The sequence below is a fragment of the Pristiophorus japonicus genome, unplaced genomic scaffold, assembly GCF_044704955.1.
Source record: "Pristiophorus japonicus isolate sPriJap1 unplaced genomic scaffold, sPriJap1.hap1 HAP1_SCAFFOLD_347, whole genome shotgun sequence".
NCBI lineage: Eukaryota > Metazoa > Chordata > Chondrichthyes > Pristiophoridae > Pristiophorus > Pristiophorus japonicus.
This window is the reverse complement of record NW_027253292.1, coordinates 142,373-170,327: the sequence shown is the minus strand read 5'-3', so window position 1 is coordinate 170,327 and position 27,955 is coordinate 142,373. Positions and strand designations below refer to the sequence as shown.

At 55.1% G+C, this 27,955-nt stretch overlaps 1 protein-coding gene across 1 annotated transcript in view; it reads right to left on the bottom strand.

The window, feature by feature from the left end:
* LOC139250087 (protocadherin-16-like) overlaps nt 1-27,955 on the bottom strand; it is a 520,410-nt gene that overhangs the window by 466,676 nt on the left and 25,779 nt on the right. The window contains exons 3-4 of the mRNA XM_070872662.1: nt 6,650-6,838; nt 5,055-5,286 (exon numbers count right to left, since the gene is read on the bottom strand). Coding sequence (XP_070728763.1) covers nt 5,055-5,286; nt 6,650-6,838 — 421 coding nt within the window. The remainder of the gene's footprint in view (nt 1-5,054; nt 5,287-6,649; nt 6,839-27,955) is intronic.

Below are 27,955 nucleotides of genomic sequence, written 5' to 3'. Positions count from 1 at the left end.
GAACTGCCTCCAAAACAAGTATATCCTTTCGTAAATATGGAAACCAGAACTGCTCGCAGTATTCCAGGTGTGGCCTCACCAATACCCTGTATAACTGTAGCAAGACTTCCCTGCTTTTATACTCTCCTTTGCAATAAAGGCCAAGATTCCATTGGCCTTCCTGATCACTTGCTGTACCTGCATACTAACCTTTTGTGTTTCATACACAAGTACCCCCAGGTCCTGCTGTACTGCAGCACTTTGCAATCTTTCTCCATTTAAATAATAACTTGCTCTTTGATTTTTTTTCTGCCGAAGTGCATGACCTCACACTTTCCAACATTACTCTCCATCTGCCATATTTTTGCCCACTCACTTAGCCTGTCTGTGTCCTTTTTTATGTTTTTTGTGTCCTCCTCAAACGTTACTTTTCCTCCCATCTTTGTATCGTCAGCAAACTTGGCTACATTACACTCAGTCCCTTCTTCCAAGTCGTTAATATAGATTGTAAATAGTTGGGGTCCCAGCACTGATCCCTGCGGCACCCCACTAGTTACTGATTGCCAACCAGAGAATGAACCATTTATCCCGACTCTCTGTTTTCTGTTAGTTCGCCAATCCTCTATCCATGCTAATATATTACCCCCAACCCTGTGAGCTTTTATCTTGTGCAGTAACCTTTTATGTGGCACCTTGTCAAATGTCTTCTAGAAATCCAAATACACCACATCCACTGGTTCCCCTTTATCCACCCTGTTTGTTACATCCTCAAAGAATTCCAGCAAATTTGTCAAACATGACTTCCCCTTCATAAACCCATGCTGACTCTGCCTGACCGAATTTTGCTTTTCCAAATGTCCTGCTACTGCTTCTTTAATAATGGACTCCAACATTTTCCCGACCACAGATGTTAGGCTAACTGGTCTATAGATTCCTGCTTTTTGTCTGCCTCCTTTTTTAAATAGGGGCATTACATTTGCAATTTTCCAATCTGCTGAATCAAAGGGTAATGATTGATGGATGTTTTTGTGACTGGAAGGATGTTTCCAGTGGGGTTCCGCAGGGCTCAGTGCTGGGTCCCTTGCTTTTTGTGGTATATATCAACGATTTAGATTTGAATATATGGAGACAAAACTAAAATTGGCTGTATGGTTGATAATGACGAGGAAAGTCATGGGCTGCAGGAGGATATCAATCTACTGGTCAGATGGGCAGAGCAGTGGCAAATGGAATTTAACTCAGAGAAGTGTGAGGTGATGCACTTTGGGAGGGCTAATAAGGAAAGGGTATACACATTAAGTGGTAGGCTACTTAATAGTGTAGATGAACAAAGGGGACCTTGGTGTGCTTGTCCACAGATCCCTGAAAGTAGCAGGCCAGGTGGATAAGGTGGTTAAGAAGGCATACGGAATGCTTGCCTTTATTGGCCGAGGCATAGAATATAAGAGCAGGGAGGTTTTGCTTAAATTGTATAATACTTTGGTTAGGCCACAGCTGGAGTACTGCGTGCAGTTCTGGTCGCCGTATTATAGGAAGGACGTGATTGCACTAGAGAGGGTGCAGAAGAGATTTACTAGGATGCTGCCTGGAATGGAAAATCTTAGCAATGAGGACAGATTGGATAGGCTGGGTTTGTTCTCATTGGAACAGAGGAGGTTGAGAGGAGACCTCATTGAGGTGTACAAAATATTGAGGGGCCTGGACATAGTGGATAGTAAGGGTCTATTTCCATTGGCAATGGGGTCTATTATGAGGGGGCATAGTTTTAAGGTGGTTGGTGGAAGGTTTAGAGGGGATTTGAGGGGGGCCTTCTTTACACAGAGGGTTGTGGGGATCTGGAACTCGCTGCCTGGAAGAGTGGTGGATGCAGAAACCCTCACCACTTTTAAGAGATGGTTGGATGGTCACTTAAAGTGCAGTAACCTGCAGGGTTACAGACCTAGAGCTGGTCATTGGGATTAGACTGGATGACCTTTTGTTGGACGGAGCAGATATAATGGTAAGTACTGCAGGGACTAGAATACGGCCAGGGTGATCTCCTGGACTAGTGTCGATCGCCTGGATGGGTCGGAGAGGAATTTTCCCAGATTTTTTCTCCCTAAATTGGCCTGGGTTTTTATCTGGTTTTTGCCTCTCCCAGGAGATCACATGACTCCGGTTGGGGTGAAGTGTAGAATGTTTCAGTATAAGGGGTGTCACAGTTGTGTGAGGCGGACTGGTTGGGCTGGGTGCTCTTTGCCTTTCCGTCATTGTTCATAGGTTTATATATAACCTTCAGGGCTGCTGACCGAGAGCCGTGCGGCTCTTTGTCGGCCGGCACGGACACGATGGGTCGGAATGGCCTCCTTCTGTGCTGTAAATTTCTATGTTTCTATGTAAGGTGTGACGGTGTGGCCCACTAAGGGATGCACTGCATGAGCCACAACAACTCCTCACCCAGCCCCAGTAAGTACAACACAATGCAACTCCAAGAGTCATGTGTAACCACAGATAAACATTTTGTAACTGAGTCTAACGGGCAATCAAGGGCAGAATTGTACAGCATGGGGTAAATCAGCAGTGTACTCTGACACTCCGTCAGGCTGAGCCCAGCAATGACCCCAACCGCTGCCCCCTGGCGGTGGGGAGAGGTGGTGCGGTGAGTTACTGCTGCCCCCTGGCTGTAGGGAGAGGTGGTGCGGAGAGTTACCCTGCTGCCCCCTGGCTGTAGGGAGAGGTGGTGCAATGAGTTACTGCTGCCCCCTGGCTGTAGGGAGAGGTGGTGCGGAGAGTTACCCTGCTGCCCCCTGGCTGTAGGGAGAGGTGGTGCAATGAGTTACTGCTGCCCCCTGGCTGTAGGGAGAGGTGGTGCGGTGAGTTACTGCTGCCCCCTGGCTGTAGGGAGAGGTGGTGCAATGAGTTACTGCTGCCCCCTGGCGGTGGGGAGAGGTGGTGCGGAGAGTTACTGCTGCCCCCTGGCTGTAGGGAGAGGTGGTGCGGAGAGTTACCCTGCTGCCCCCTGGCGGTGGGGAGAGGTGGTGCAATGAGTTACTGCTGCCCCCTGGCGGTGGGGAGAGGTGGTGCGGAGAGTTAGCCTGCTGCCCCCTGGCGGTGGGGAGAGGTGGTGCGATGAGTTACTGCTGCCCCCTGGCTGTAGGGAGAGGTGGTGCGGAGAGTTACCCTGCTGCCCCCTGGCGGTGGGGAGAGGTGGTGCGATGAGTTACTGCTGCCCCCTGGCTGTAGGGAGAGGTGGTGCGGAGAGTTACCCTGCTGCCCCCTGGGGGTGGGGAGAGGTGGTGCGGTGAGTTACTGCTGCCCCCTGGCAAGGGCTATGGAGAGAAAGCAGGAAAGAGGTACTGAGGGAATGATCAGCCATGATCTTATTGAAGAGCCGAATGGCCTACTCCTGCACCTATTTTCTATGTTTCTATGTCCCCTGGCTGTGGGGAGAGGCACTGCAATGAGTTACCCTGCTGCCCCCTGGCTGTGGGGAGGGGTAGTGCGATGAGTTACCCTGCTGCCCCCTGGCTGTGGGGAGAGGCACTGCAATAAGTTACCCTGCTGCCCCCTGGCTGTGGGGAGGGGTAGTGCGATGCGTTACCCTGCTGCCCCCTGGCCGTGGGGAGAGGCACTGCGATGAGTTACTGCTGCCCCCTGGCTGTGGGGAGGGGTAGTGCGATGCGTTACCCTGCTGCCCCCTGGCCGTGGGGAGAGGCACTGCGATGAGTTACTGCTGCCCCCTGGCTGTGGGGAGGGGTAGTGCGATGCGTTACCCTGCTGCCCCCTGGCTGTGGGGAGAGGCACTGCGATGAGTTACTGCTGCCCCCTGGCTGTGGGGAGGGGTAGTGCGATGCGTTACCCTGCTACCAACTGCCCTCATGACCCTGGTGAAATTGGCCATTCGTGAGCTTAGATGGTGAAGACATAAATTCTCTTGACCCCCCCACCCTGACCCCAGGGGGCTCAGGGTCAGAGACCTTGAGGACTGTCAGCATTCCGTCATGTCACTGTTCACTGTGGGAGGATAATTCTGGGTAAATTCACCTTGTGTGGGAAACGACTCGTGATGTCAGGAGGTCAGAAGCAAGAGAGAGAGAAATAAAGTGCATCGAATCGTCAGTTTGGAGGCAAATTTGCTCGGCAACAAATCGTTCTAAATAGACGAGGGGTTTTCACCATCCGAGCCGAAGAATGAACTTGTACAGCTGCTCCCAGCGGCCCAGGCTCCAACAGGAAGTATCGCGGGTCAGGAAGCTCCCACACAATGACATTCATCAGCGGAGCTTCTGGAAAACAATCGCTCTGGTCCGCTGCCACTGAACTTGTATCAGTGTCAAGGAAAAGGCCACTGGAGCAGGGCTGTCCGACTCGGTGCAGGAAGGTCAGGGTGTGCTCTGCTCCACTGGAGAGGGTACAGAGGAGAATTACCAGGATGCTGCCTGGACTGGAGAATTTTAGCGATGAGGAAAGATTGGGTAGGCTGGGTCTGTTTTCTTTTGAACAGAGGAGGCCGAGGGGAGACCTGATTGAGGTGTATAAATTGATGAGGGGCCTGGATAGAGTGGATGGGATGGAGCTAGTTCCCTGGGCAGAGGGGTCAATCACCAGGGAGCAGGAGGTTTAGCGGGTGGTGGGGGTCTGGAACTCACGGCCTGAAAGGGTGGAAACCCTCACCACATTTAAACAGGACCTGGATATACAGCTTGAAGTGCTGTAACCCACAGGGCGACGGAGCCAGAGCGGGAAAGTGGGATTAGACTGGGTAGCTCTTGGTCGGCCGGCACGGACACGATGGGCCGAATGGCCTCCTCTCATGCTGTAAATTTCTGCGATTCTACGATGAGCTCCCAGCATCAGTGTGAGATTGTCCGCGAGGCTCGGGACCCAGGCCCCCCCCGTTCCCGGGCCACACAACATCACAGGGTCCGACCCATGGCTGGAGGAAAGGAGGGTGAAGGGAAGTGCACACAGGGCGGGCAGTAGGACACTGCTGGAGTGGGACATGAGCCCCGACACAGGACCCATTCACCAGGCCCAAATTACAAAACATCCAGACTGCTGACAGGCTGGGCGAGGAGAGAGAAACACACACTTACCCGTGTCTGTGTTGAGTGTGAACAAGGCGAGCGGATTCCCTGAGACGATCCAATAGGTCACTTTCCCATTCCGCCCTCCGTCCTTGTCATAAGCAGACACCCTGAGCACGGCAGTCCCGGGTAAACTCTGCGTACTCAGGCTGGCTGCGTAGCGCATGGGGTAGAACACAGGCCGGTTGTCATTGATATCATCCAGGTACACTTTGACATAGGCCATGGAGTTCAAACCGCCCTGGGGGGAGAGAGGGAGGCAGAGAGTGAGAGCACGACACTTGGTCCATTCAACACCAGCCCCGCGACCCTGAACTGCCCCCGGACCCCCAACCAGTCCCTGAGGCCAGCACGCTAGGGGTGGTCACTTACCCCGGGGGGGGGGGGGGCCCAGGGGGGGGTGGCCCAGGGGGTGGGGCCCAGGGGGGGCCAGGGGGGTGGGCCTAGTGGGTAGGGCCCAGGGGGGGGCCAGGGAGGGCGGGCCCAGGGGGGGCGGGCCCAGGGGGGGGCCCCGGGGGATGGGCCCGGGGGGGGGGCCCAGGGGCACCGGGGGGTGGGCACAGGGGGGCCAGGGGGGTGGGCCTAGTGGGTGGGGCCCAGGGGGGGCGGGCCCAGGGGGGGGCCAGGGGGGTGGGTCTAGTGGGTGGGGCCCAGGGGGGTGGGCCCAGGGGGTGGGGCCCAGGGGGGGGCCAGGGGGGTGGGCCCAGGGGGTGGGGCCCAGAGGGGTGGGCCTAGTGGGTGGGGCCCAGGGGGGGGGGCAGGGGGGTGGGCCCAGGGGGGTGGGCCTAGTGGGTGGGGCCCAGGGGGGGGCCATGGGGGTGGGCCCAGGGGTTGGGCCCAGGGGGTGGGGCCCCAAGGTGGTGGGGCCCCGGTGGGGGGGGGGGGTTGGCCCAGGCCCTGGAGTATTAGAACGCAGGGCCTGGGTCTTAGCTCCGCTCCCACGGGGTGATCGGACAGCAGCTGCAAAGATGCCCGGAGCAACACCGCTTTTGTTCGTGGGCAGGGACATCGGTGCTGGAGGGTTTCAGGCTCCGAGTTTGGGAAAGCAGCTTCCTCGGAGCATCCAGCAGCTGCACACTCACTCCCCAGCGCCAGGTCCCAGGGATCGGACAGAGTAAAGCTCCCTCTACACTGCCCCATCAAACACCCCCAGGGCAGATACAGCATGGGGTTAGATACAGAGTAAAGCTCCCTCTACACTGTCCCATCAAACACTCCCAGGGCAGGTACAGGGGGTTAGATACAGAGTAAAGCTCCCTCTACACTGTCCCATCAAACACTCCCAGGGCAGGTACAGGGGGTTAGATACAGAGTAAAGCTCACTCTACATTGTCCCATCAAACACCCGCAGGGCAGTTACAGAACAGGGTTAGATACAGAGTAAAGCTCCCTCTACACTGTCCCATCAAACACTCCCAGGGCAGGTACAGGGGGTTAGATACAGAGTAAAGCTCCCTCTACACTGTCCCATCAAACACTCCCCGGGCAGGTACAGGGGGTTAGATACAGAGTAAAGCTCCCTCTACACTGTCCCATCAAACACAGATCACTGAAGCTGCGACAATGGTTGGATCGAGTCTCCAAGCCTTGGCGATATTTCTTACCCCATCGACTGCCGTCACTGTGAACTCGAAGTGATTGGGCCCCTCGTCCCGGTCCAGCTTGTTGGTGGTACAGACCTGTCCCGTGCGCTGGTCGATGGTGAACTGAGTGGGGGCCAAGCTGCCAATCCCAGAGCCGATGGAGTAGGCGATGGTCCCGAAAACTCCGCTATCAGCATCTGTGGCTGAGACCTGTGTGGAGCAAATGGAAAAGTGTGAGGGTCAGGATCATGTGGTGGGAGGATTGGACAAGGGCTCCTCTCCCTCCTCCCCTTCAGAACCTGCTGTCAAATCATCCTCTTCATTGGGAAAGGAATGTGCTCAGCAAGGGGAAGCTTGTCACGATCACAGTCAGCTCCCTCTCGTGTAGTAAAACCTGGCAGTGCGTGTCACAGCAAGATTATCAGACAGAAAATGGACAGTGAGCCACATAAGGAGATAGTAGGACAGGTGACCAAAAGCTTGGTCAAAGAGGTAGGTTTTAAGGAGCGTCTTAAAGAACATCAGAAATAGGAGGAGTCGGCCATTCGGCCCCTCGAGCCTGCTCCACCATTTAATAAGATCCTGGCTGATCCGATCATGGACTCAGCTCCACTTCCCTGCCCGCTCCCCATAACCCTTTACTCCCTTATCGCTCAAAAATCTGTCTATCTCCGCCTTAAATATATTCAATGACCCAGCCTCCACAGCTCTCTGGGGCAGAGAATTCCACAGATTTACAACCCTCTGAGAGAAGAAATTCCTCCTCATCTCAGTTTTAAATGGGGGCCACTTGTTCTAAGATTATGTCCCCTCGTTCTCGATTCCACTATGAGTGGAAACATCCTCTCTGCACCCACCTTGTCGAGCCCCCTCATTATCTTATATGTTTCGCTAAGATCACCTCTCATTCTTCTGATTTCTAATGAGTATTGGCCCAACCTCCTCAACCTTTCCTCATAAGTCAACCCCCTCATCTCATAAGAACATGAGTATATCCTTCCTTAAATACGGAGACCAAAACTGTTATGTATCTGGACTGGTATATACTCTGTACAGCCACCAGAGGGCTCATCCCCTGGAGTCCCAAGGGATCCCATAATCCCTTGGGAGCACAGGTATTTAAAGAGGCCTCACAGGTTGGAGAGGCACTCTGGAGACCGGCAATAAAAGACTACGGTCACACTTTACTTTGAGCTCACAGTGTTCAGTCTGACTCTTTCTCCATACACAACAACTGGCGACGAGATACAGATAGCGAACCCAAAGATGCAGAGAACAGTGGGCATCCTGGAGAAATTCTCTGAGGGAGATGATTGGGAAAGTTTTGTGGAGCGACTCGACCAATACTTCGTGGCCAATGAGCTAGATGGGGAAGAGAGCGCTGCCAAATGAAGGGCGATCCTCCTCACAGTCTGTGGGGCACCAACATATGGCCTCATGAAGAATCTGCTCACTCCAGCGAAACCCACGGAGAAATCGTACGACGATTTGTGCACACTGGTCTGGGAGTATTTGAACCCGAAGGAAAGCGTTCTGATGGCGAGGTACCGGTTCTACACCTACAAAAGATCTGAAGGCCAGGAAGGTCTGAGTTATATCGCCAAGCTGAGACGTCTTGCAGGACATTGCGAATTTGAAGGACATTTAGAGCACATGCTCAGAGACTTTTTCGTACTTGGCAGTGTCCATGAAAACATACTTCGCAAACTTTTGACTGTAGAGACCCCAACCTTGAGTAAGGCCATAGCGATAGCCCAGTGACAATACGAAGCAAATCTCTCAGCACACAAGTGCTGCTACAAGTACTGTGAACAAAGTGATGTTGTTTTCGAATCGTATTGTACAGGGCAGGTCACACATACCTGCAGCTACACATCCGCAGATGTCTCAGAGTCCACCATCAAGGGTGATGAATGCAAGGCCATTAACACCTTGTTGGCGCTGCAGGGATGATCATCGTTTCCATTCATGCCGATTCAAAGGATACGTTTGCAAGGGCTGTGGAACAATGGGACACCTCCAACGAGTGTGCAGGCGAGCTGCTAAGCCTGTTAAACCTGCAAACCACCATGTTGCAGAGGAGGACAGATCCACGGAGGATCATGATGAACCAGAGCCTCAGATCGAGGAGGCAGAGGTACATGGGGTGCACACATTCTCCACGAATTGTCCCCCGATAATGCTGAATGTTGAACTAAATGGACTCCCGGTGTCAATGAAGCTGGACACGGGCGTGAGCCAGTCCATCATGGGCAAAAAGACTTTCGAAAGGTTGTGGTGCAACAAGGCCTCAAGGCCAGTCTTAACTCCAGTTCGCACAAGACTAAGAACTTACACGAAAGAACTGATTCCTGTCATCAGCAGTGCGACCGTAAAGGTCTCCTACGATGGAGCAGTGCACAAACTACCACTCTGGGTGGTACCGGGCGATGGTCCCACGCTGCTCGGCAGGAGCTGGCTGGGAAAGATACGCTGGAACTGGGACCACATCCGAGCGCTATCGCCCACTGATGACACTTTGTGTGCCCAGGTCTTAAACAAATTTCCTTCGCTGTTCGAACCAGGCATCGGGAAATTACAAGGAGCAAAAGTGCAGATCCACCTAATTCCGGGGGCGCGACCCATCCATCACAAGGCGAGAGCAGTACCGTACATGATGAGAGAAAGGGTCGAGATCGAGCTAGACCGGCTGCAAAGAGAGGGCATCATCTCACCGATCGAGTTCAGCGAGTGGGCCAGTCCTATTGTCCCAGTCCTCAAGGGAGACGGCACCGTCAGAATCTGTGGTGATTACAAAGTAACTATCAATTGTTTCTCCCTGCAGGACCAATACCCACTACCAAAGGCCGACGACCTCTTTGCAAAGCTGGCAGGAGGAAAGACATTCACGAAACTGGATCTGACCTCAGCCGACATGACGCACGAACTGGAGGAATCATCGAAGGCCCTCACCTGCATCAACATGCACAAAGGTCTTTTTGTTTATAACAGATGTCCGTTTGGAATCTGATCAGCGGCGGTGATATTCCAGAGAAACATGGAAAGTTTACTGAAGTTGGTCCCGTACACCGTGGTCTTCCAGGACACCATCCTGGTCACAGGTCGGAACACAGCCGAGCATCTGCAGAAACTTAATCGGCTCAACTGTGTGGGGCTCAGGTTAAAATGCTCAAAGTGCGTTTTCCTGGTGCCTGAAGTGGAGTTCTTGGGAAGGAGGATTGCGGCAGACGGTATCAGGCCCACCAACATGAAGATGGAGACAATCGAGAACGTACCGAGGCCACAGAACGTGACGGAGCTGCGGTCGTTTTTGGGACTCCTAAACTACTTTGGTAACTTCTCACCGGGTCTCAGCACCCTGCTAGAACCACTAAATGTCTTACTATGAAAAGGGGGTGAATGGGTTTGGAGCAAAAGCCAAGAAAATGCCTTTGTAAAAGCGAGAAAATTGTTATGCTCAAACAAATTGCTTGTGTTGTATGATCCATGTAAGCGTTGGGTACGAGCATGTGATGCATCGTCATATGGTGTCGGGTGTGTATTGCAACAAGCTGATGATTTCGGGAAACTGCAAGAGGTTGCTTATGCATCCAGGAGTCTGTCTAAGGCTGAGAGAGCCTACAGCATGATTGAGAAAGAAGCGTTAGCGTGTGTCTGTGGGGTAAAGAAAATGCATCAATACTTGTTTGGGCTAAAATTCGAATTGGAAACTGACCTTAAGCCACTTATATCCCTGTTTTCCGAGAGTAAAGGGATAAATACCAACGCATTGGCCCGGATCCAGAGATGGGCGCTCACGTTGTACGCATACAACTACGCCATCCGCCACAGGCCAGGCACAGAAAACTGCGCCGATGCTCTCAGTAGGCTGCCATTGCCCACCACAGGGATGAAAATGGCGCGGCACACAGATCTAGCCATGGTTATGGAAGCATTACCCGTCACTGCCCAGCAGATCAAAACCTGGACAAGCCAGGACCCCTTATTATCTCTAGTCAAAAGCTGTGTGCTTCACGGGAGCTGGTCCAGTGTCCCAGTGGAAATGCAGGAAGAGATAAAGCCGTTCCAGTGGCTCAAAGATGAAATGTCTATACAGGCAGACTGTCTTCTGTGGGGCAATCGAGTAGTGGTCCCCAAGAAGGGCAGAGACACCTTCATCAATGACCTCCACAGCACCCACCCAGCCATCGTAATGATGAAAGTGATAGCCAGATCCCACATATGGTGGCCTGGTATCGATGCGGACTTCGAGTCCTGCATTCACAGATGTAATACATGCTTGCAGTTTAGCAATGTACCCAGGGAGGCGCCGCTAAGTTTATGGTCTTGGCCCTCCAAATCATGGTCTAGGGTACACGTCAACTATGCAGGCCCGTTCTTGGATAAAATGTTCCTTGTGGTTGTAGACGCATACTCCAAGTGGATTTAATGTGAGATAATGTTGGCTAGCATGTCCGCTGCCACTACTGAAAGTCTGCGGGCCATGTTTGCCACACACGGCCTACCCGATGTCCTGGTGAGCGACAACGGGCCATGTTTTACCAGTGCTGAGTTCAAAGAATTTATGACCAGTAATGGGATCAAACATGTCACATCTGCCCCGTTTAAACCTTCGTCCAATGGTCAGGCAGAGAGAGCAGTGCAAACCATCAAGCAAGGCTTGAAGAGGGTAACTGAAGGCTCACTGCAGACTCGCCTATCCCGAGTCCTGCTTAGCTACCGCACAAGACCCCACTCACTCACTGGGATCCCACCTGCTGAACTGCTCATGAAAAGAGCACTTAAGACAAGGCTCTCGTTAGTTCACCCTGATCTACATGAACAGATTGAGAGCAGGTGGCTTCAACAAAGTGCATACCATGATAGCGCAAATGTGTCACGTGAGATTGAAGTCAATGATCCTGTATTTGTATTAAATTAAGGGAAAGCTCCCAAGTGACTTCCCAGCACTGTTGTGGCCAAAGAGGAGAGCAGGGTGTTTCGGGTCAAACTTTCAAATGGACTTATTCAGCGGAAACACGGACCAAATCAAACTCAGATTCACGGACTACCCTGAGCAACCCACCTTGGACATTACCTTTTTTGATCCCCCAACATACACACCAGTGGCAACCGACACCACGGTTGACCACGAAGCAGAACCCATCATCCACAGCAGCCCAGCGAGGGCCCAACACACCAGGCAGCCCAGCAAGGCCAGCTGCACAGCAGCCCAGCGAGGGCCCAGCAAATGATTCAACAACACCAGCCTTCACACCGAGACGATCAACCAGGGCAAGAAGGGCCCCAGATCGACTCACATTGTAAATAGTTACACTAGTGACTTTGGGGGGAAATGTTGTTATATATGTGGACTTGTATTTACTCTGTACAGCCACCAGAGGGCTCATCCCCTGGAGTCCCAAGGGATCCCATAATCCCTTGGGAGCACTGGTACTTAAGGAGGCCTCACAGGTTGGAGAGGCACTCTGGAGACCTGCAATAAAAGACTAAGGTCACACGTTACTTTGAGCTCACAGTGTTCAGTCTGACCCTTTCTCCATATACAACAAAAACTGTTTGCAGTACTCCAGGTGTGGCCTCACCAATACCCTGTACAGGTGTAGCAGGACTTCTCTGCTTTTATACTCTATCCCCCCTTGGAATAAAGGCCAACATTCCATTTGCCTTCCTGATCACTTGCTGAACCTGTGATGTATGTAAACATTGTAACTGCGTAAGACTTGCCACCAGAGGGCGCAAATGTTGGAGACACCTGCAAGGTGCAAGGCAGTATAAACGGTTGTCTGCCAGGCTGCTTAGGCACTCTGGAGTTGTAATAAAGAGACTAAGGTCACATCAGTTTTAGCTCACAGTACTCAGTCTTGTGGAGTTCTTCCATACTTAACAGAACCTGCAGACTAACTTTTTGTGTTTCATGCACAAGAACCCCCAGGTCTCTCTGTACTGCAGCATTTTGCAATTTTTCTCCATTTAAATTATAATTTGCTTTTCTATTTTTTCTGCCAAACTGGTTAACCTCACATTTCCCACATTATACTCCATCTGCCTAATTTTTTGCCCATCACTTTGCAGATTTTTTGTGTCCTCCTCACAATTTACTTTCCCGTCCATCTTTGTATCATCAGCAAACTTGGCTCCATTACACTCAGTCCTTCATCCAAGTCATTAATATAGATTGTAAATAGTTGAGGACCCAGCACTGATCCCTGTGGCACCCCACTAGTTACTGTTTACCAACCGGAAAATGACCCATATATCCCGACTCTCTGTTCTCTGTTAGTTATCTTTCCTCTATCCATGCTAATATATTACCCCCAACCCCATGAACTTTTATCTTGTGCAGTAACCTTTTATGTGGCATCTTATCGAATACCCCCCCAGAATACAGATACACCACATCCATTGGTTCCCCTTATCCACCCTGTTCATTACATCCTCAAAGAACTCCAGCAAATTTGTCAAACGTGATTTCCCTTTCATAAAACCATGCTGACTCTGTCTGACTGAATTTTGCTTTTCCAAATGTCCTGCTACTGCTTCCCTATAATGGACTCCAGCAAGGAGGAGAGCGAGGTAGAGAGACGGAGGGGTTTAGGGAGATACTTCGAGATCTATGGGGACAGTGTGCGGCAAAGAGCGGGGGAGGTGTGGCAGGGGATTGTGGGGCGGGGGGAGTGACAGGGGTGGGGGGGGGGCTGTGAGGGTGTGTGTGTGAGGGGAGGGAGTGAGACCTGGGGGTGGAGGGGTTGTAAGGGGGGCCATGACTGAGAGGAATGTGACTGGGGACATCGATGAGGACAGAGGGAGTGAGACGGGGGGGGAGAGGGAGTGTGGGGGGGGGCGATTAGATAGGAGGGTGAGGGTGGGGGTGTGAGATGGGGAGGGGGAGGTGGGGGGGTGAGACATGGGGAGGAGGGGGAGGGGGGAGTGAGTCGTGGGGAGAAGGGGGAGGGGGGAGTGAGTCGTGGGGAGGAGGAGGAGGAGGAGGGGGAGGGGGAGGGATAAGTGAGACGTTGGGGGGAGGGGGAGTGGAGTGAGACGGGGGGAAGTGAGACGGGGGGGGAGTGAGACGGGGGGGGAGTGAGACGGGGGGGGAGTGAGACGGGGGGGGAGTGAGACGGGGGGGAGTGAGACGGGGGGGGAGTGAGACGGGGGGGGAGTGAGACGGGGGGGAGAGAGACGGGGGGGAGAGAGACGGGGGGGAGTGAGACGGGGGGGGAGGGGGAGTGAGGGGGGGGGAGTGAGACGGGGGGGGGAGTGAGACGGGGGGGGGAGAGAGACGGGGGGGGAGGGGGAGTGAGGGGGGGGGAGTGAGACGGGGGGGGGAGAGAGACGGGGGGGAGAGAGACGGGGGGGAGTGAGACGGGGGGGGGGAGAGAGACGGGGGGGAGTGAGACGGGGGGGGGAGAGAGACGGGGGGGAGTGAGACGGGGGGGGGAGTGAGACGGGGGGGGAGTGAGACGGGGGGGGAGTGAGACGGGGGGGAGTGAGACGGGGGGGGAGGGGGAGTGAGGGGGGGGGAGTGAGACGGGGGGGGAGTGAGACGGGGGGGGGAGGGGGTGTGAGGGGGGGGAGTGAGACGGGGGGGGAGTGAGACGGGGGGGGAGTGAGACGGGGGGGGAGTGAGACGGGGGGGGAGGGGGAGTGAGGGGGGGGGAGTGAGACGGGGGGGGGAGTGAGACGGGGGGGGAGTGAGACGGGGGGGGAGGGGGAGTGAGGGGGGGGGAGTGAGACGGGGGGGGAGGGGGAGTGAGGGGGGGGGAGTGAGACGGGGGGGGGAGTGAGACGGGGGGGGGGAGTGAGACGGGGGGGGAGAGAGACGGGGGGGGGAGAGAGACGGGGGGGGAGTGAGACGGGGGGGGAGGGGGAGTGAGGGGGGGGAGTGAGACGGGGGGGGAGTGAGACGGGGGGGGAGGGGGAGTGAGGGGGGGGAGTGAGACGGGGGGGGAGGGGGAGTGAGGGGGGGGAGTGAGACGGGGGGGGAGTGAGACGGGGGGGGAGGGGGAGTGAGGGGGGGGAGTGAGACGGGGGGGGAGTGAGACGGGGGGGGGGAGTGAGACGGTGGGGGGGGGAGGGGGAGTGAGGTGGGGGAGTGAGGGGGGGGGAGTGAGGGGGGGGAGTGAGACGGGGGGGAGTGAGACGGGGGGGGGGGGAGGGGGAGTGAGAGGGGGGGAGTGAGACCGGGGGGGGGAGGGGGAGTGAGAGGGGCTGCAGGTTGAGCCTCCGGCAGCAGATGAAGAGCATGTGTTTTGCGCAGGAAGTGGAGAGAGGGGTTTAACGGAGTGGCAGATTTACGGGGGAACAGAGAGGGTTTTGCTGCTGGGCTGAGCTACAGACAATACAGAATGTGGGGCGCACACAACGTCATGGTATCTCCTGCAGTGAGCACCGGTACCGGCATGATGGGCCGAATGGTCTCCTTGGCCCCTGGGCCCGACAGGCAGTGACTGGGCCTGTGCCACACTGACAGGGGACAAGAGCAGTCCGACAGACCAGGCTCGGGGCGGTTAGGCCAGGCACCCCGACTACTGGCCCACGGACTGAATGGACGAGTGTCCGACGCTCGCGTGTCAAACCTTCACTGTGGGCTGAGGGGTTAGTGTGGGGTGAGGGGTCACTGTAGGCTGAGAGGTCAGTGTGGGCTGAGCGGTCAGTGTGGGCTGAGGTGTCAGTGTGGGGTGAGGGGTCACTGTAGGCTGAGAGGTCAGTGTGGGCTGAGCGGTCAGTGTGGGGTGAGGGGTCACTGTTGGCTGAGAGGTCAGTGTGGGCTGAGAGGTCAGTGTGGGCTGAGGGGTCAGTGTGAAGTGAGGGGTCAGTGTGGGCTGAAGGGTCAGTGTGGGGAGAGAGATCAGTGTGGGGTGAGAGGTCACTGTGAGGTGAGGGGTCAGTGTGAGGTGAGGGGTCAGTGTGGGGAGAGAGATCAGTGTGGGGTGAGAGATCAGTGTGGGGTGAGGGGTCAGTGTGGGGTGAGGGGTCAGTGTGGGCTGAAGGGTCAGTGTGGGGAGAGAGATCAGTGTGGGGTGAGAGGTCACTGTGAGGTGAGGGGTCAGTGTGAGGTGAGGGGTCAGTGTGGGGAGAGAGATCAGTATGGGGTGAGAGATCAGTGTGGGGTGAGGGGTCAGTGTGGGGTGAGGGGTCAGTGTGGGCTGAGGGGTCAGTGTGAGGTGAGGGGTCAGTGTGGGGTGAGGGGTCAGTTTGGAGTGAGGGGTTAGCGTGGGATGAGGGGTCAGTGTGGGGTGAGAGGTCAGTGTGAGGTGAGGCGTCAGTGTGAGGGGTCAGTGTGGGTGAGGGGTCAGTGTGAGGGGTCAGTGTGAGGTGAGGGGTCAGTGTGGGGGGTCAGTGTGGGGTGAGAGGTCAGTGTGAGGTGAGGCGTCAGTGTGAGGGGTCAGTGTGGGGTGAGGGGTCAGTGTGAGGCGGCAGTGTGGGGTGAGGGGTCAGTGTGGGGTGAGCATGTGATGGAGGACTGAGGTCCACTCTCTCACTCTGCACTGACGGGCATCGTCCCATTGGCCAGCTCGGGGGATGGGCTAACACCGAGCCGTTAAATCCCTGGGTCAGCGACACAAACTGACAGACCATCGGAAGGACCTGAGCCGCAATCCAAATGTTGGCAGATTGGGTCGTTTCATCAGATTGCAGCTGGTTCTTCTCCTCATCCTGGCCATTTTACAACAAATATACAAACAGGGTCCTCAACCCTGGCACTGAGCGAGGGAGGGAGCCGAGAGTTCAGCTGTCTGCATATTGTCTCAACTTCATTCAGTCACTCCCCGCGAGTTCCCTCCCTCACTCCCCACGAGTTCCCTCACTCCCAACGAGTTCCCTCACTCCCCGTGAGTTCCCTCACTCCCAGCAAGTTCCCTCACTCCCAACGAGTTCCCTCACTCCCCGTGAGTTCCCTCACTCCCAGCAAGTTCCCTCACTCCCAACGAGTTCCCTCACTCCCCGTGACAGTTCCCTTACTCCCCGCGACAGTTCCCTCACTCCCCGCGAGTTCTCTCACTCCCCGCGAGTTCCCTCACTCCCCGCGAGTTCCCTCACTCCCCGCGAGTTCCCTCACTCCCCGCGAGTTCCCTCACTCCCCGCGAGTTCCCTCACTCCCAGCAAGTTCCCTCACTCCCAACGAGTTCCCTCACTCCCCGCGACAGTTCCCTTACTCCCCGCGACAGTTCCCTCACTCACTCCCCGCGACAGTTCCCTCACTCCCCGCGACAGTTCCCTCACTCCCCGCGACAGTTCCCTCACTCCCCGCGACAGTTCCCTCACTCCCCGTGAGTTCCCTCACTCCCCGCGACAGTTCCCTCACTCCCCGTGAGTTCCCTCACTCCCCGCGACTGTTCCCTCACTCCCCGTGAGTTCCCTCACTCCCAGCAAGTTCCCTCACTCCCAGCAAGTTCCCTCACTCCCCGCGACAGTTCCCTCACTCCCCATGAGTTCCCTCACTCCCAGCAAGTTCCCTCACTCCCAGCAAGTTCCCTCACTCCCCGCGACAGTTCCCTCACTCCCAGCGAGTTCCCTCACTCCCCGCGGCAGTTCCCTCACTCCCCGCGACAGTTCCCTCACTCCCAGCGAGTTCCCTCACTCCCCGCGACAGTTCCCTCACTCCCCGCGACAGTTCCCTCACTCCCCGCGACAGTTTCCTCACTCCCCGTGAGTTCCCTCACTCCCTGCGAGTTCCCTCACTCCCCGCGACAGTTCCCTCACTCCCCGTGAGTTCCCTCACTCCCCGCGACAGTTCCCTCACTCCCCGCGACAGTTCCCTCACTCCCCGCGACAGTTCCCACCCTCACTCCCCGCGAGTTCCCTCACTCCCCGCGAGTTCCCTCACTCCCCGCGAGTTCCCTCACTCCCCGCGAGTTCCCTCACTCCCCGCGTGTTCCCTCACTCCCCGCGACAGTTCCCTCACTCCCCGCGGCAGTTCCCACCCTCACTCCCCGCGTGTTCCCTCACTCCCAGCGAGTTTCCTCACTCCCCGCGTGTTCCCTCACTCCCCACGAGTTCCCTCACTCCCCACGAGTTCCCTCACTCCCTACGAGTTCCCTCACTCCCCGCGTGTTCCCTCACTCCCAGCAAGTTCCCTCACTCCCCGCGGCAGTTCCCACCCTCACTCCCCGCGACAGTTCCCTCACTCCCCGCGAGTTCCCTCACTCCCCGCGGGTTCCCTCACTCCCCGCGTGTTCCCTCACTCCCCGCGAGTTCCCTCACTCCCCGCGAGTTCCCTCACTCCCCGCGTGTTCCCTCACTCCCCGCGAGTTCCCTCACACCCCGCGAGTTCCCTCACTCCCCGCGAGTTCCCTCACTCCCCGCGAGTTCCCTCACTCCCCGCGACAGTTCCCTCACTCCCCGCGACAGTTCCCACCCTCACTCCCCGTGAGTTCCCTCACTCCCCGCGACAGTTCCCTCACTCCCCGTGAGTTCCCTCACTCCCCGCATGTTCCCTCACTCCCAGCGACAGTTCCCACCCTCACTCCCCGCGAGTTCCCTCACTCCCCGCGAGTTCCCTCACTCCCCGCGTGTTCCCTCACTCCCAGCGACAGTTCCCACCCTCACTCCCCGCGACAGTTCCCTCACTCCCCGTGAGTTCCCTCACTCCCAGCAAGTTCCCTCACTCCCAGCAAGTTCCCTCACTCCCCGCGACAGTTCCCTCACTCCCCATGAGTTCCCTCACTCCCAGCAAGTTCCCTCACTCCCAGCAAGTTCCCTCACTCCCCGCGACAGTTCCCTCACTCCCAGCGAGTTCCCTCACTCCCCGCGGCAGTTCCCTCACTCCCCGCGACAGTTCCCTCACTCCCAGCGAGTTCCCTCACTCCCCGCGACAGTTCCCTCACTCCCCGCGACAGTTCCCTCACTCCCAGCGAGTTCCCTCACTCCCCGCGACAGTTCCCTCACTCCCCGCGACAGTTCCCTCACTCCCCGCGACAGTTTCCTCACTCCCCGTGAGTTCCCTCACTCCCTGCGAGTTCCCTCACTCCCCGTGAGTTCCCTCACTCCCCGCGACAGTTCCCTCACTCCCCGTGAGTTCCCTCACTCCCCGCGACAGTTCCCTCACTCCCCGTGAGTTCCCTCACTCCCCGCGACAGTTCCCTCACTCCCCGCGAGTTCCCTCACTCCCCGCGAGTTCCCTCTCTCCCCGCGTGTTCCCTCACTCCCCGCGACAGTTCCCTCACTCCCCGCGGCAGTTCCCACCCTCACTCCCCGCGTGTTCCCTCACTCCCAGCGAGTTTCCTCACTCCCCGCGTGTTCCCTCACTCCCCACGAGTTCCCTCACTCCCCACGAGTTCCCTCACTCCCCACGAGTTCCCTCACTCCCCGCGTGTTTCCTCACTCCCAGCGAGTTTCCTCACTCCCAGCGAGTTTCCTCACTCCCAGCGAGTTTCCTCACTCCCAGCGATTGGGAGCCTGGGCTCTGCCCATGAAAACCTCAGGAATCAATCTGGGTGAAGCAGGACTGGAACAGACTGACGTCGGCAAAATGCAGGCACCACAAATAAGACGGGATACAACTCAACAATCCTGCCGTGGCTGGGCCCTTCCAACTGACTGACATCTGATCTTTATATTCTTCACTCACAGACTCCAGCATTTCTTACAACTCCGTACACACTGACACACCACAGCTTTCGTCCTGGCACTCCACCGAAGGCTGACTCACACTCAGTGAGACAACCTCGAACACTGACTAACCACAACCATGTCACATAGGTGCTGGCCCTGTGACAGAGACAGGGACAGGGAGAGCGAGAGCGAGAGCGAGACGGACAGAGAGAGGGAGAGGGAGAGGGAGAGGGACAGAGAGAGGGAGAGGGAGAGGGACAGGGACAGAGAGAGGGAGAGGAAGAGCCAGAGCGAGAGCGAGACGGACAGAGAGAGGGAGAGGGAGAGGGAGAGGGAGAGGGAGAGGGACAGAGAGAGGGAGAGGGGGAGAGAGGGAGAGGGAGAGGGAGAGGGAGAGGGAGAGGGAGAGGGACAGAGAGAGGGAGAGGGAGAGAGGGACAGAAGGAAAGGGAGAGGGAGAGGGAGAGGGAGAGGGACAGAGAGAGGGAGAGGGAGAACGACAGAGAGAGAGGAGAGGGACAGAGAGAGGGAGAGGGAGAGAGGGACAGAGGGACAGAGGGAAAGGGAGAGGGACAGGGAGACGGAGAGGGAGAGGGAGAGGGAGAGGGAGAGGGGGAGAGAGGGAGAGGGACAGAGAGAGGGAGAGGGAGAACGACAGAGAGAGAGGAGAGGGACAGAGAGAGGGAGAGGGAGAGAGGGACAGAGGGACAGAGGGAAAGGGAGAGGGACAGGGAGACGGAGAGGGAGAGGGAGAGGGGGAGAGAGGGAGAGGGACAGAGAGAGGGAGAGGGAGAGAGAGAGGGAGAGGGAGAACGACAGAGAGAGAGGAGAGGGACAGAGAGAGGGAGAGGGAGAGAGGGACAGAGGGACAGAGGGAAAGGGAGAAGGACATGGAGAGGGAAAGGGAGAGGGAGAGGGAGAGGGGGAGAGAGGGAGAGGGACAGAGAGAGGGAGAGGGAGAGGGAGAACGACAGAGAGAGAGGAGAGGGACAGAGAGAGGGAGAGGGAGAGAGGGACAGAGGGACAGAGGGAAAGGGAGAGGGAAAGGGAGAGGGAGAGGGAGAGGGAGAGGGAGAGGGAGAGGGAGAGGGAGAGGGAGAAATAGAAACTAGAGATTTACAGCACAGAATGAGGCCACTTCGGTACAGAGGGTTTCTGCATCCACCACTCTTCCAGGCAGCGAGTTCCAGATCCCCACAACCCTCTGTGTAAAGAAGCCCCCCTCAAATCCCCTCAAATCCTTCCACCAACCACCTTAAAACTATGCCCCCTCGTTATAGACCCCTCCACCAATGGAAATAGACCCTTACTATCCACTATATCCAGGCCCCTCAATATTTTGTACACCTCGATGAGGTCTCCTCTCAACCTCCTCTGTTCCAATGAGAACAAACCCAGCCTATCCAATCTGTCCTCATAACTAAGATTCTCCATTCCAGGCAGCATCCTAGTAAATCTCCTCTGCACCCTCTCCAGTGCAATCACATCCTTCCTATAATACAGTGACCAGAACTGCACGCGGTACTCCAGCTGTGGCCTAACCAGAGTCTTATACAATTTAAGCATAACCTCCCTGCTCTTATATTCTATACCTAGGCAAATAAAGGCAAGCATTCCGTATGCCTTCTTGACACTAGTCCAGGAGATCACCCTGGCCGTATTCTATTCCCTGCAGTACTTACCATTATATCTGCTCTGTCCAACAAAAGGTCATCCAGTCTAATCCCAATGACCAGCTCTAGGTCTGTAACCCTGCAGGTTACTGCACTTTAAGTGACCATCCAACCATCTCTTAAAAGTGGTGAGGGTTTCTGCATCCACCACTCTTCCAGGCAGCGAGTTCCAGATCCCCACAACCCTCTGTGTAAAGAACCCCCCCTCAAATCCCCTCTAAACCTTCCACCAACCACCTTAAAACTATGCCCCCTCGTAATAGACCCCTCCACCAATGGAAATAGACCCTTACTATCCACTATGTCCAGACCCCTCAATATTTTGTACACCTCGATGAGGTCTCCCCTCAACCTCCTCTGTTCCAATGAGAACAAACCCAGCCTATCCAATCTGTCCTCATTGCTAAGATTCTCCATTCCAGGCAGCATCCTCGTAAATCTCCTCTGCACCCTCTCTAGTGCAATCACATCCTTCCTATAATAGGGTGACCAGAACTGCACGCAGTACTCCAGCTGTGGCCAAACCAGAGTATTATACAATTTAAGCATAACCTCCCTGCTCTTATATTCTATACCTCGGCCAATAAACGCAAGCATTCCGTATGCCTTCTTAACCACCTTATCCACCTGGCCTGCTACTTTCAGGGATCTGTGGACAAGCATTCCAAGGTCCCTTTGTTCATCTACACTATTAAGTGGCCTACCGCTTAATGTGTTTACCCTTTCCTTATTAGCCCTCCCAAAGTGCATCACCTCACACTTCTCTGAATTAAATTCCATTTGCCACTGCTCTGCCCACCTGACCAGCAGATTGATATCCTCCTGCAGCCCATGACTTTCCTCTTCATTATCAACCACACAGCCAATTTTAGTGTCGTCTGCAAACTTCTTAATCATACTCCCTATATTCAAATCTAAATCATTGATGTACACCACAAAAAGCAAGGGACCCAGTACTGAGCCCTGCGGAACCCCACTGGAAATATCCTTCCAGTCACAAAAACATCCATCAACCGTTACCTGCCTCTGAGCCAATTTTGGATCCAACTTGCCACTTTGCCCTGAATCCCATGGGCTTTAACCTTCATGACCAGTCTGCCATGCTAAAGCCTTGCTAAAGTCCATATACACTACATCGTACGCACTACCCTCATCGACCCTCCTGGTTACCTCCTCAAAAAATTAAATCAGGTTAGTCAAACACGATCTTCCCTTAACAAATCCATGCTGAGTGTCCGTAATTAATCCTTGCCTTTCTAAATGTAGATTTATCCTGTCTTTCAGGATTTTTTCCAATAATTTTCCCAGCACTGAGATTAGTCTGCCAGGCCTGTAATTACTCGGCCTATCCCTTTCTCCCTTCTTAAACAAGGGTACTACATTAGCAGTCCTCCAATCCTCCGGCACCATGCCCAGATTCAAAGAGGACAGGAAAATGATGGTCAAGGCCTCTGCTATTCCCTCTTTTACTTCACTCAACAGTCTGGGATGCATTTCATCCGGACCTGGGGACTTATCCACTTACAAAGCTGCTAAACCCCTTAATACTTCCTCTCTCTCTATATTTATTTCATCCAGAATATCACACTCCTCCTCGATAGCAGTATCTGCATTGCCCCTTTCCTTTGTGAAAACAGATGCCAAGTATTCGTTAAGAACCCTCCCAACATCTTCCACCTCCACACAAACATTACCCTCATGGTCTCCAATAGGCCCTACCCTTTCTTTAGTTACCCTCTTACTCTTAATATATTTATAGAACATCTTTGGGTTTTCCTTAATTTTATTTGCCAAGAATTTCTCGTGCTCTCTCTTAGCATTCCTAATATCCTTTTTAATTTCACCTCGGAACTTTCTACATTCCTCTCTCGATTCTATGGTATTTAGCCGTTGGTATATGACATAAGCGTCCCTTTTTTTCTTAATCCTCCCCAGTAAGTCCCTCGACATCCAGGGGGCTCTCGAATTATTTTTACCAGCGTTTTTCTTTAAGGACACATGTTTGGCCTGAGCCCTCTGGATCTCCTCCTTGAATGCCTCCCACTGTTCCGACACGGATTTACCCACAAGTAGCTGTTTCCAGTCCACTGTGACCCAATCACTCCTTAACTTAGCAAATTAGCTTTTCCCCAATTCGGGACTTTTATTCCAGGCCTATCCTTGTCCTTATCCATAACTAACGAATCTGACTAAATTATGATCACTGGCACCCAAGTGCTCCCCCACTAATACCCCTTCAACCTGCCCAGCTTCATTCTCCAAAACTAAATCCAAGACTGGCCCCTCTCGTGTTGGGCTTGCTACATACTGACTAAAAAAATTCTCTTGAATGCATTTCAAGAATTCCGCACCCTCTATACCCTTCACACTAAATTTGTCCCAATCAATATTTGGATAGTTAAAATCCCCGACTATTACTACCCTATGGTTTTTGGACCACAGCAATTTGCCGACATATTTGCTCCTCTATCTCCCTCCCACTGTTTGGGGGACTATAATACACGGCCAGCAGTGTGATCACCCCTTTTTTATTTTTCAGTTGGACCCATATAGCCTCAGTTAATGATCCCTCTAACATATCACCCCCCCTCACTGCTGTAATAGTTTCTTTAATCAATACCACGACGCCCTCCTGCCCCGCCCTTTTTACCCCCCTCTCTGTCCTGTTTAAAATCCTGTAGCCAGGAATATTGAGCTGTCAAACCTGCCCCTCTTTCAGCCATTTCTCGGTAATGTCTAGAATGTCATACTCCCAAATGCTCTTAGCTCATCTGCCTTATTCGCTATACTCCTTGCATTAAATGTATATACCATTCAGCACAGGAAGACCTCCTTGCTTACTACTTACTAATCCTTGTTTCCTGTTTTACAGATTCACTTTCTACAATCTTGCTATCCAATTTCAGCTTTACTTCCTTCCCTATTGAATAGAGAGAGAGAGAGAGAGAGAAAGCCAACAAATTCCCTGGACCTGATAGCTTACATCCTAGGGCCCTAATAGTGGTGGCTGCAGAGATAGAATCACAGAAATTTACAGCACAGAAGGAGGCCATTCGGCCCATCGTGTCCGTGCCGGCCGACCAAGAGCTACCCAGCCTAATCCCACTTTCCTGCTCTGGGTCGTAGCCCTGTAGGTTACGGCACTTCAGGAGCACATCCAGGTACTGTTTAAATGTGGTGAGGGTTTCTGCCTCTACCACCCTTTCAGGCCGTGAGTTCCAGACCCCCACCACACTCTGGGTGAAGACATTTCCCCTCAAATCCCCTCCAAACCTCCCCCCAATTACTTTAAATTTATGCCCCCTGGTTGTTGACCTCTCTGCCCAGGGAAACAGGTCCTTCCTATCCACTCTATCCAGGCCCCTCATCATTTTATACACCTCAATCAGGTCTCCCCTCAGCCTCCTCTGCTCCAAGGCAAACAACCACAGCCTATCCAATCTCTCCTCATCTCTTACGTTCTCCACTCCCAGAAACATCCTGGTAAATCTCCTCTGTACCCTCTCTAGTGCAATCACATCTTTCCTGTGATGTGGTGACCAGAACTGCACGCAGTACTCCAGCTGTGGCCTATCCAGTGTTTGTACAGTTCAAGCATAACCCCCCTGCTCTTGTATTCTATACCTTGGCTAATAAAGGCAAGTATTCCGTATGCCTTCTGAACCACCTTATCTACCTGGCCTGCTACCTTCAGGGATCTGTGGACCTGCACTCCAAGGTCCCTCTGTTCCTCTACACTTCTCAGTGTCCTACCATTTAATGTGTATTCCCTTGCGTTGTTAGACCTCCCCAAATGCATTCCCTCACAATTATTCGGATTGAATTCCATTTGCCACTGTTCTGTCCACCTGACCAGTCCATTGATATCTTCCTGCAGTCTACAGCTTTCTTCTTCATTTTCAACCACACGGCCGATGTTAGTGTCATCTGAAAACCTCTCAATCATACCCCCAACATTCAAGTCCAAGTCATTGATATATACCACAAAAAGCAAGGGACCCAGCACTGAGCCCTGCGGAACCCCACTGGAAACATCCTTCCAGTCACAAAAACATCCATCAACCATTACCCTTTGCTTCCTGCCTCAGATATTGGTTGTGATCTTGCAAAATTCCCGAGATTTGAGAACAGTTCCCGCAGATTGGAAGGTGGCTAGTGTTACCTCGCTCTTCAAGAATGGAGCGATAGAGAAAACAAGGAAGTACAGACCACTTAGGCTGACATCAGTCCTCAGGAAAATGCTGGAATCCATTGTTATGGAACTGGTAACACGACACTTACTATCCTCTCATTATTCTTACTTCACTCTAACCAGCTCCACGAGGCGCCCGAGAGGGATGGGTTTGACTGGAGAGTTAATGTCTGAAGGGGTGGGTTTTGTTTGGAGAGTTGAGGGCCGAAATTGGCCCTCTCCTTAAGGCCTGTCACCCCCGAAAAGCAGCGGCCATGCTGCAGAGTGGAGTGACGCTGACTTTCGTGGAATGGCTGCTGAAACCGCGATCCTCGCCCCGATTCCACGAAAAGTCAGGGGCGGGCGCACTGCCGCGGCTGCTGTTATTTTTTGCCAGGTCGGTCCGACAATAATGTCCCCGGGTTCGGCCGGGCAGCTGTGGTGACATCATCATAGCGATCACTCCGCACCGCCCTGTATCCCCTTCGTGTACTCAGCGCCCTGTATCCCCCTTGTGTACTCACTGCCCCATATCCCCCTCGTGTACCCACCGTCCCATATCCTCCTCGTGTACTCACCGCCCCGTATCCCCCTCGTGTACTCACCGCCCTGTATCCCCTTCGTGTACTCAGCGCCCTGTATCCCCCTTGTGTACTCACTGCCCCATATCCCCCTCGTGTACCCACCGTCCCATATCCTCCTCATGTACTCACCGCCCCGTATCCCCCTCGTGTACTCACTGCCCCGTATCCCCCTCGTGTACTCAGCGCCCTGTATCCCCCTCGTGTACCCACCGCCCTGTATCCCCCTCGTGTACTCAGCGCCCTGTATCCCCCTCGTGTACCCACTGCCCTGTATCCCCCTCGTGTACTCAGCGCCCTGTATCCCCCTCGTGTACCCACCGCCCTGTATCCCCCTTGTGTACTCACTGCCCCATATCCCCCTCGTGTACCCACCGTCCCATATCCCCCTCGTGTACCCACCGCCCCGTATCCCCCTCGTGTACACACCGCCCTGTATCCCCCCCCTCGTGTACTTACCGCCCTGTATCCCCCTCGTGTACCCACCGCCCTGTATCCCCCTCGTGTACACACCACCCTGTATCCCCCCCTCGTGTACTCACCGCCCTGTATCCCCCCCCTCGTGTACTCACCGCCCTGTATCCCCCTCGTGTACTCACTGCCCCATATCCCCCTCGTGTACCTACCGCCCTGTATCTGCCCCTCGTGTACTCACCGCCCTGTATCTGCCCCTCGTGTACCCACCGCCCTGTTTCCCCCTCGTGTACCCACCGCCCTGTATCTGCCCCTCGTGTACTCAGCGCCCCGTATCCCCCTCGTGTACTCACCGCCCTGTATCTCCCCCCTCGTGTACACACCGCCCTGTATCCCCCCCCTCGTGTACTCACCGCCCTGTATCCCCCCCCTCATGTACTCACCGCCCTGTATCCCCCTCGTGTACTCACCGCCCTGTATGCCCCCTCTCGTGTACTCACTGCCCTGTATCCCCCTCGTGTACTCACCACCCTGTATCCCCCCCCTCGTGTACTCACTGCCCTGTATCCCCCTCGTGTACTCACCGCCCTGTATCCCCCTCGTGTACTCACCGCCCTGTATCCACCCTCATGTACTCACTGCCCTGTATCCCCCTCGTGTACTCACCACCCTGTATCCCCCCCCCCTCATGTACTCACCGCCCTGTATCCCCCTCGTGTACTCACCGCCCTGTATCTCCCCCCTCGTGTACACACCGCCCTGTATCCCCCCCTCGTGTACTCACCGCCCCGTATCCCCCTTGTGTACTCACCACCCTGCATCCCCCCCCTCATGTACTCACTGCCCTGTATCCCCCTCGTGTACACACCGCCCTGTATCTGGCACTCGTGTACACACCGCCCTGTATCCCCCTCGTGTACTCATCGCCCCGTATCCCCCCTCGTGTACACACCACCCTGTATCCCCCTCGTGTACACACCGCCCTGTATCTGGCACTCGTGTACTCACTGCCCTGTATCCCCCTCGTGTACTCACCGCCCCGTATCCCCCCCTCGTGTACACACCGCCCCGTATCCCCCCTCATGTACACACCGCCCTGTATCTGGCACTCGTGTACTCACTGCCCCGTATCCCCCTCGTGTACTCACCGCCCCGTATCCCCCTCGTGTACACACCGCCCTGTATCCCCTTCGTGTACACACCGCCCCGTATCCCCCCTCGTGTACACACCGCCCTGTATCTGGCACTCGTGTACACACTGCCCTGTATCCCCCTCATGTACTCACCGCCCTGTATCCCCCTTGTGTACACACCGCCCTGTATCCCCCTCGTGTACACACCGCCCTGTATCCCCCTCATGTACTCACCGCCCTGTATCCCTCTCGTGTACACACCGCCCTGTATCCCCCTCGTGTACTCACTGCCCTGTATCCCCCCTCGTGTACACACCGCCCTGTATCTGGCACTCGTGTACTCACCGCCCCGTATCCCCCCTCGTGTACACACCGCCCTGTATTCCCCCCTCGTGTACTCACCGCCCTGTATCCCCCTCGTGTACACACCGCCCTGTATTCCCCACTCGTGTACACACCGCCCTGTATCCCCCTCGTGTACACACCGCCCTGTATCCCCCTCGTGTACACACCGCCCTGTATTCCCCACTCGTGTACACACCGCCCTGTATCCCCCTCGTGTACACACCGCCCTGTATTCCCCACTCGTGTACACACCGCCCTGTATCCCCCTCGTGTACACACCGCCCTGTATTCCCCACTCGTGTACACACCGCCCTGTATCCCCCTCGTGTACACACCGCCCTGTATTCCCCACTCGTGTACACACCGCCCTGTATTCCCCACTCGTGTACACACCGCCCTGTATCCCCCTCGTGTACACACCGCCCTGTATTCCCCACTCGTGTACACACCGC